This window comes from Prosopis cineraria, unplaced genomic scaffold (genome assembly GCF_029017545.1).
Source record: "Prosopis cineraria cultivar Desert tree isolate PC_DT_omini unplaced genomic scaffold, ASM2901754v1 PC1, whole genome shotgun sequence".
Taxonomy (NCBI): Eukaryota; Viridiplantae; Streptophyta; class Magnoliopsida; order Fabales; family Fabaceae; genus Prosopis; species Prosopis cineraria.
In genome coordinates, this window is record NW_026555332.1 from 33609775 (window position 1) to 33619367 (window position 9593).

Consider the following 9593-nt stretch of genomic DNA (forward strand, 5'->3'; position numbering starts at 1 on the left):
AGATTATGGGAAGTTATATATGATGATAGGAGAGTGGGAGAAAAATGAGGAAAAATAAGAATTAAAATAACTCATTTTAACTTTAAATATATTTTAGATGACTCATTTTTTAATATTTAAGAATATTTGATAGAAAATCTAATGTGCATGCTGAAATTATATATCTTTGGTAGTGAAAAAGTTGAGAAGTTATGATAATGGATAAAATCATGGGAGAGAAAATTTAGGAATAAAAGGAAATGGTTTCTAAAATTTAAAGATAATATTGTTATAATCTATAAAAAAATTTGGTAGTATGTAAAAAATTATTTTTAAAAATTAATGTTGACATGGATAACTTATAATGGCAAAATTTTAAAAAATTCATACATGTCAAGTCTAGAAGATGGCCTCCAATTCTACTTTTGCATATTGATATATAGATTTACCTAATTTAAAATATTATTATATTATTCATCATAATAAATAATATATTATTTATCATTCTTATTTCTATCTTGCCATGAACTATTGGTTTTTAAAAATTAAATGTTTAATAATAGAAATAAGATTATGGGGAGTTAAAATACAAAGAGAGTGGGAGAGATAATGAGAGAAGAATGAGGAAATTTTGATGCTTAATTTCTTAATTACACTATACCTCATCATGTATGTTAATGGTGTTTGTTCTCATGAATTAATAACACATTACTTTGAATATGAAGCAACAACACCATTTCCTACTTACTAATCTCTTATCTTCTACATGTGTATGTTACTTGCTCCAAGATGTCCTCCACTTGCTCTTTAAAATCAGTAGCACCTGGGAGTTTTTGCAGATTGAATTGAAGATGCAAATTTTTAAAGCTTATTATCAAGTGACAAGCATGGACTAAACATCTCATTTGAGAAAAATGAGCATGCACTTGCCACCACTAATATTTCTAGCAATGCTAAAAGAAAATTTATATGGAGCTAGTGGGTTAGCAATGTGTTTCTATGTTTTCATGTTCTAGTGTTTCTACTAATATTTTTTTGTTTCTAGGAATTTAGAGTTAAAGTTTAAGATTCTTTTGCTTTTTACCAACAAAGTTTAGGATTCAAACATTTTCTTTGTCCATGGTTCGTTACTAGCATGTGTAAACAATATTTCTTATTATAACATATTTATAATGATGTTCTTCCCTACTTTGTGCCAACCATTTTCATGTCATACAATGGTTATGGGAAAATTGATTTGCCCATATTTTTTTAAATTGTAAGCTATTTCATGGGTTAAAATATGGGACAGCACATTTCGCTTTTAAGCATAAATAAAGTTAGGACTCCTTCTCTTGAAAAAGTTATTTATATTATTTGATAAGTTTTAAATGCTAGAGTTTCCTCACTCTTATGTAGATTATACTAAAAATAATTAGTGAGAGTAAAATAACATCAAAGAACATACAACAATAGAAGCATGTTTGTAATATATATATATATATATATATAAAGTTGTTTAGATATTAACAAAAAAAGTTACCTTTACTTAATAACATTTTAGATTTTTAATTTTTTAATTATTATTTTTTTCACATCCCATGCAATACACGGGCCACATACTAATTGGTTTAAAAAACAAAAGTACCATTTCTTCTAACTAATCATAGAATTTTTTTTGGAGGAACTAATCATAGATTTTGTTATTAAGAGGGGCAAATGAAAAAGAAAAAGAAAGAAGACAAAGGAATTGCCAAGCCAGTTAAAAGCTGGTCACCATCCATTAAATTATAAGTGTGATAGAATTAAAATTTCTCAAAACGTTTATGTGACTATATGGAATACTGCCCCAGTCCATATCATTTGACAAAAATAGAGAAAAAAATGCTTGTGCCAATCATTTTCAATCTCAAGTCAGATACTCTTTCAATTGCCTTCACAAGAAAACTTGAGATTTATGTTGCATGTTCACTTCATTAAGAAATACCTCTAATAATAAATAAATAAATAATTCCAATTAGTTCAAGTTGGGGGAAAAGTAAATGAGTAAATTGGCTCATAAGTTATAAGTGTAAGAAACATTTAAGACACTAAACTCATATTTTGTACAATATTTTCTTTCAATTTTTTAAAAATAATACCAGTATGACCATTGCTGTTAATAAAAATTATTTTTTAATCGTTAATTGATGAGAAAATGACATTAAAATTACAAAAAAAAACCCAAAATCATAATAAAGGACCAAAGCAGTTACAAAAAATAATCAAGATTTTTTTGATAATTTTTGAGTTTTTTTTTTGTCATTTTCTAATTAGCTAACGATTAATATTAATTTTTATTAATGACAAGTTTCAGATTGCACCATTTTTAAAAGTTAAAAAAAATATTATATAAAAAATAAGTTTAAAATTATAGACCATTCTAAACTTATAGTTTTGGAGTCAATTTGTTTATTAAAAAAAAAAAACCTATCCATTCAAGATTTCACCGAGTATAATGGAAGTTTCTAGTTTTACAGATGAAACACTAATAGCAAGATAAATGGTCAATTTCTTGTTAAAGATCAATTGTACTAGGAAAGCTTCCATTTCCCAATACCATAAAACAACCCACAACCTATTTTTTATGCAAACATATCACCTATTTTTATACTTTATGTATAGTTAAATGATTTTTAGAAATCTAAATTTTAAAATTGGGTTTTCCAGTCATTAAATAAATATTAATATTGTAATTACAGTTTTGGGTTTTAAGTTTTAATTTTAAATAAAAAATACTACATATTTTATAATTAATCTTAAATATTATGATTTATCAAATGATAAATTTAATAAGTAAAAATAAATCATTTGTTGCTATTAATTTACTATTTATTATTAATATGATATAACCATAAAGCTAAATTATATATCATGATTTTTATTTGGAATGTCGTCATTTTTAGCATTTTATTGAAGTTGTATTCTTAAATATATTAACACTACATTTTAAAAAAAACTGAATATTCTCATACAGTATAAAATAATTTTCAGATAACTATTCGAAATTTTAAAAAAATTATGCAGTGAATGAGGGTTTTTTTTTTTTTTTTTTGGGCCCGTCTAGTGAATGCGTATTTAATGGAGATATAGATAGATTTCTGTACCTCCCTATTAATGAACAAAAAATAGGAAAGCGAGACACGGAGCTTCAGGTGCTCAAGAGTCCAGAAAACAAGTTTCAACGAAGCTCCATGTGCTGAATGAATCTGCAGCTGAGTTCGGTGACGCGTTTTCTCTCTCTCTAATGATAAGTTTGTGAATCTCATTCCTGGCACAATCAGACTAGCATTATCAGAGTCAAAAGTTCCCCAGAGATTTAGTCTGAGTTTCTTCGTTTGTTTGGAACTTTGATTTCTTGGCGGAATTCGTGGGCCGATTTTTGTTTCTCGAATTCTCTCCATCGGCAATTTAGTGGTTTCACTCGCACGGAGAATCCACAGGTAAGAGATTGATCTCGCTGTAAGTCGCTAAAACTCACCACAGGTTTTGCTTTTCATTCCTTGGATGATCCCAACGGGTTTTTTGTGATATTTTCCTTCTCGAGACATATCGATTTGGCGGAAAACTAAGGGTTTTTCTGAATGTATGCAATTTTGGGAGTTTTATTTTTTATTTTTATGCTTTGTTAAACTTTTCAAAACATAAGGCAGCGAAAGCCATTTTTGAGTGTGAACTTCTGCGCATTCTTTTATCATTTAAGGCATTGCTCTCGTAATTCCTGATCATCTTTTTATCCTACGTGATTTTTATTTCTTGAAATTCTGTAGGATTGATGGTCATAAGGTTTCTATATTTCTGAAGGATCTCATGCTTCACATTTCAACATAGAACACGCTGGATTTCAAGAAAACCATGACTTGGGCTTCGCCCAAAGATTCTCCGAGGATGTCTTCCCATTTTAGCTCCCATCCAAGGCCTCTCTCTTGGATTGTTATTTCAGTAGGATTACTGGCATTATTCTTAATTTTTGCTTCCATGGTTCTTGCATCATACCCAATTGGAGTCGCGGTTCGCGGATACTTCTACGGTGTAAATAGTTCGGAAAGCTTAGATTCATCCGATTCTTCTTCCTTGAAATCTGCTATTGATGTTCACTTGGACAATACGTCAGATCTAGTCGATAGAAAAGTATTACCTGATCTACATTCTCCCACGAATTTGGCTAGCCCATCTAGTGGTAGCACCGTAGAACGCATAGATACTAACTCAGATTCCCAAGTCCCCTTCAATGAATCTACTTCAACAAAATTTCCAAAAACCGAGGAGGTGAAAGGGCCAGAAACTTCTGATGCACAATCACCTGTGATGACGTCTGAGAACAGTCCAGATGTGGTTAATAGTGGCTTGCCCATTCAGCACAATTCATCTAATGTGATGGTAAATAATACAGTCAATGAACCTGCTTCTGTGGTTTCGATGAATAAATCCACTGATATAATAAGTACAACATTAAATGAGACCTCGCAGTATCCTTCTGATTCCTCATCAACAGTAGTTCCAGCATCAGTTGATGCAGCATATAATGCATCGTATGATTCAGGTTATTTTTCTTGTCTTTTAAGCTCCACAAGTTTGTTATCAACTTATCATTTTATCTGGCGTTCTTTTTTGTATTCCACAAAGGCCTGAAATAGTTTCATCATATTACTGTTTAATGCATATCTCGCATGTATGTGACTTGTAGTTTTAATTGGGTTTAAATGGTGGCTATTCACTGTACGTTCAATCAACTTTTAACAAGAAACTACCCAGAGCATGGAATTTGCTCTCATTTAATTTCATGCATATAAAAAATCCAGACTCACACAAGAGCAATAGCCTGGTGAATTTGTACCATACTTCCACTGACATACATTCTGGAATTTCACATGTTGAGGGTTTGGTCCTGATTATTCTTGTGTTTATTCTCAATTATCTGCCATGTAGAAATGAATTTAGAAGCATGAATTAATAAGAATGGTGAACAAGGATATGACTGTAGTGGTGTTGCTAGCACATGGTTCTCTGTATCTAGGAGAGCTTGATATAAAATTTCTGTAGCTATACCAAGTCAGGATGACTTCAGTTTTAGAATTTAATGCTGGGCATTTTACACTATCAAGGGAGCCAGCAGATATGTGAAAATGGTTATATTTCCATTGGTTTGGGGTGGTAAGCATTGCGTGATCATGCCATGGGTTGGGACTTTAGTTTTTTCCTCCAAAATAGACTAACATGGTTTGGATTTGGGGTCAAGTGTCTGTTTCATTGCCCTAGACGTATGGTGGTTATCGTGGTTTCTTTTAGAAATAGTCTCCATCCAGGTTTAGATCAGACTTTTGGATCTGGATTATTCACCCACCTTGTAAATGTTTCTACTTTCTCTTTTGGTCTGTTTATAATTCTCATTTTCCTTTGCTGGTGCATTGTGGAAGGCCAGGGTTCCTTCTGAGGTCAAGACTATTTTGATTTCCATATGCATAGAATTGGTACAGTGTTAGAGGTGCGGAGGCCTGATTAAATTTCATGTCTTAGTCATTTGTTTTGCATAGTCTGTAGCATGGTCATGTTGAATATGCAGTCATGCATCTTTTATGCATGCAGTTGCTTACAGTGTCTGGCTGCCAAATTAGAACATACATCCAGAAAAATCTGTAATCTTGATGCCATTGTGGAGCTAATGCTATTTCTAGATGGATTTTGTTGCTCCAATAATCTCATAAGGACTGTGACTGAGCTCATGATTGATAAATTTTGGTAGTTCATTGTTTGTTTCCTAATTCAGGCAGATATCATACGCTGTTTTTTTTTTTAAGTTCTTTATCTCTTTTTCTTCAGTTTCGGTGAAAAGTGGAGTAGGTTATTAGACAGTGTTTATAAATTGAAGTACTGAAGTGAATACTGGCGCATGACCCAAAAAAAAATATAAATATCAGAAAATAAGTTAAATTACTAAAATCAAGTTCATGTTTTTTATTTTCCAGCCTGTGATTGAGTTAGTAGTAGAATGGGCATGCTTATTCAGTGTAGTCCTTGTAAGTTAGGTAATTTTCTGAGACCCAAGACTCTTTCACAATGACAGTGTAGTTATGAAGAATTGCACGCAAGTTCTCATCACAATCATGATATAATTAAAATTATGAACTTTAGTTTTATTATTAGAGCTAAAATGTTCAATTAAAACTAGTCTAGCTGTATGTATCATGCAGGAAAAGTATTGAAACATACTATAGTACATTTAAAGGGGGGGCATCAGTACCAAAACTCGTTACATCTCAGTGTGGGTAACTTTATGTGTCCTAAGAATCGCTTGTAGACTGTGGTTATGTCATTTTCTTTTAAAATGTATTGACTTCTTTTGATCTACACTTGTGACTTTGGTGTTTTAAACTTGTTTGTTCATCTATTATGTAGGCTGTGATCTGTACCATGGAACTTGGATACATGACCCATTAGGACCATTATACACAAACAATACATGCCCTGTATTGACACAGATGCAGAACTGCCAGGGTAATGGGAGGCCTGATAAGGATTATGAGAATTGGAGATGGAAGCCCATCCAGTGTGACCTCCCAAGGTTTGATCCCAAGAAATTTTTGGAACTTATGAGAGGGAAGACTTTGGCTTTCATTGGAGATTCAGTGGCTCGAAATCAGATGGAATCAATGCTTTGTATTCTCTGGCAGGTTATTTTCTTGGTTCCTTGATCTAATTTGCTTCAACAAATGAAATGATCTTTCAAGATGCCAGTAAGCAGAAAGCACTTGACTATGAGTGTTTATGTTCTACAAATGCGGTGTGTAGGTGTCTATTTTTAAAAGTTAGTTTCTTAACTGAAAATTTTAGTATTTTTCAGGTTGAGGCACCTAAAAATCGAGGGAATCGTCAGATGCAGCGATATTATTTCAAATCTACATCTGTAATGATTGTTCGGATATGGTCCTCATGGCTTGTCAAACACATGTCTGATCCATTCAATTATGCTCCATCTGGGGTTGACAAGCTCCATCTCGATGCCCCCGATGAGAATTTCATGCAACATATTGCAAATTTTGATGTGGTGGTTCTATCTTCTGGCCATTGGTTTGCCAAGCAGTCTGTGTATATTTTGAACAACGAGATAGTGGGAGGACAGCTGTGGTGGCCAGACAAGTCTCGTCCTATGAAGATAAATAACATAGAAGCATTTGGAATATCTGTTGAGACAATCCTTACTGCCCTTGTAACACATCCAAATTACACAGGGCTCACTATTGTGCGTTCCTATTCACCTGATCATTATGAAGGCGGGGCATGGAATACTGGTGGTTCATGCACTGGGAAGGAAAAGCCTCTTGCACTTGGTGAATTGGTAGAAAATGCTTTTACAAATATAATGCATGAGAAACAGGTTACAGGTTTTAACCGTGCAATAAAAAAGGCTACAAATAAATCAAAGTTGAGATTGATGGATATCACTGAAGCCTTTTCATACCGCCATGATGGTCATCCTGGTCCATACAGGAGCCCAGACCCAAATAAGAAAACAAAACGAGGTCCAGATGGAAGACCCCCACCACAGGATTGCTTGCACTGGTGTATGCCAGGTCCTGTTGATACTTGGAATGAACTTGTGTTTGAAATCATTAGGAGAGAGTATGAAGGGAGCAGCTTATCATAAATTATATGTATTTTCAATCATCAAGCTTGCATGTTGTGCTTAAAGGATAGGGTAATACTAGTCCATTGTTTTCTTTTTTTAAGAAAGTATATTGCAGAGAAGCTAAACCTGTTAAAGGATCGGATGGGAGATATTAGCTTACTCCTCAACTATTGGGGGGGGGGGGTTTGAAGATGAAGTTGGTTTATTCTTTACTAATTCATCGGGAACTGAGAAGACCAAGCAATATAAGCTGCCCATTCTGAGGGATAATTATAAAAATCAAAATTTACTGTGGATTTTACATTTTGTTATCCTTGCTAGGTTCTGAAATATGTGTCAGAGAGAGATTGAGATTCTTAAATTTATGTTGTTGCTCGGCGCTCACTCCATCTTCAGTTTATCTTATCATCCTTGGTATTTCATACAATACTGAATGTATAAGAAAATAATTATGAATTCCAATTTTAGCTGACTAGGTGAAAGCATTTTTGCACGAGTTTATTACTACTATCTTCACATGAATCATTGTCATGCAGCTTAGTGTCTCTTTCCTTAAACTGACTGGGATGGCATATTATGTGACGGAAATCTATTATTAACTCGTATAGATGTAACTATGTTGTTTTTTTTTTTTTTAACTTGAGTTGTTAGCAAAGGGGAAGAAAAGTTGTTCTTGCATCAAGTTTATTCCTTTCTTTTGTGATTTTGTGTTTAAAAAATTCATGTTTTGGAGCAAAGATGTCAGAAATGGAGTCACTTTTGATAAGTTTCAATGGATCAAAAATTTCACACTTCCACATATTATTTGCATGCATACCTGTAGAAGAATTTTGTTAGATTTGCTTATTTTAATTCTGAGGCCGATTGTGGTATTTTAAGCTTGTGTATTCTTTTAGTCATATGCTGTCGAATGCTATGAGAACTATCTATCTCTGGTGCGTGTTTGAAAAGTTAATCCTGAAATTGACAAAGACTTTGGTGACTAACCGACTATTTTCCATTTTCAATTATTCATTTCCACTTTATAGACTTTGGTGAAAGTATTTGCTTCTTTTATGCTTTATCGGAAGTTCTTGTTCTTGGCCATGATAATGCCTAATGCTCATTTATATTGGTAGGTCAGACTACCAATTTCCCCCAATAATATTAAAATTGTCACTTACTTTTCTCATTATTTATATCTTTGAACTTTCTCTTTTTGGGTATGGATTGTTGTAGCCTGCCTGTGAGGGGGCTTCCAGTTCCAGCCTAATCCAGTGAACCCAAATCCGCATGACATGGACATTTTTATGATTCTGTTTGAAGAGGACATTTGAACTTTCTTCAGACTTTTGAATCCTACGTTTGAACCGAGACTTTGTGAGGATTGTGCTATTATTTTTTTGAGAATCCAAAGAAAGTGAATGTGAGATTCTGTTATTATTCTAATTGATTTATGTTCCTCATGGTATGGGAGGAATTAGTGTGGTTGTGGCCTTTTCATTTCCACTTCGAAGACCTTTTATGAGAAACAATTTTTTTTCTTTTGGGCATTGTTTCATAATTCTTTTCCTATGAATCCTTAGAAGAATTTGAAGCAAAAGTCTCTGGTTTGTTTGGATTACATGTGTATTTATCCATAGGCATATACATACACACGAACACTAACTAAGAAAAATGAAAAAGTTATATGAAACTCCATTGATCGCAAGTGAATCAGGCGACATTACCTGATAGCTATGTAAATGTAGCATGTTCTAGTTCTTTAAATATACAAAATGCCTATTATCCTAGTGAAAGAAGGGTTTTTAAAACCTGTGGTAATGCATAATGAAACAAAGGAAAAATAGAGAATTATATTGAAGTCCCAATTAAGGGAATCAATTACTATAAAGTTTATTAACAACTGAATGAAAGAAAATAACAATATATTGTGTTATCAATAGTCTTAGTTAATGAACTTTATAATAATTATTTTTTTATATAAGAC

General features: G+C 32.8%; 1 protein-coding gene across 3 annotated transcripts; it reads left to right on the top strand.

Annotated features, from left to right (window-relative positions):
* The first annotated feature begins 3125 nt into the window (after nucleotides 1-3125).
* Nucleotides 3126-8128, top strand: LOC129292972 (protein YLS7-like). Of its 3 annotated transcripts, none has more exons than XM_054930740.1 (4): nucleotides 3126-3459; nucleotides 3768-4540; nucleotides 6394-6668; nucleotides 6839-8128. In XM_054930740.1, the coding sequence occupies exons 2-4, from the start codon at nucleotides 3853-3855 to the stop codon at nucleotides 7640-7642; spliced, it is 1767 nt and encodes a 588-aa protein (XP_054786715.1). In that variant the 5' UTR covers nucleotides 3126-3459; nucleotides 3768-3852; the 3' UTR covers nucleotides 7643-8128. The 3 variants fall into 3 exon arrangements, with proteins under 3 accessions (XP_054786715.1, XP_054786707.1, XP_054786721.1); XM_054930732.1 differs by having other exon boundaries at nucleotides 3126-3440; XM_054930746.1 differs by having other exon boundaries at nucleotides 3126-3440; nucleotides 3802-4540.
* The last annotated feature ends 1465 nt before the right edge of the window (nucleotides 8129-9593 follow it).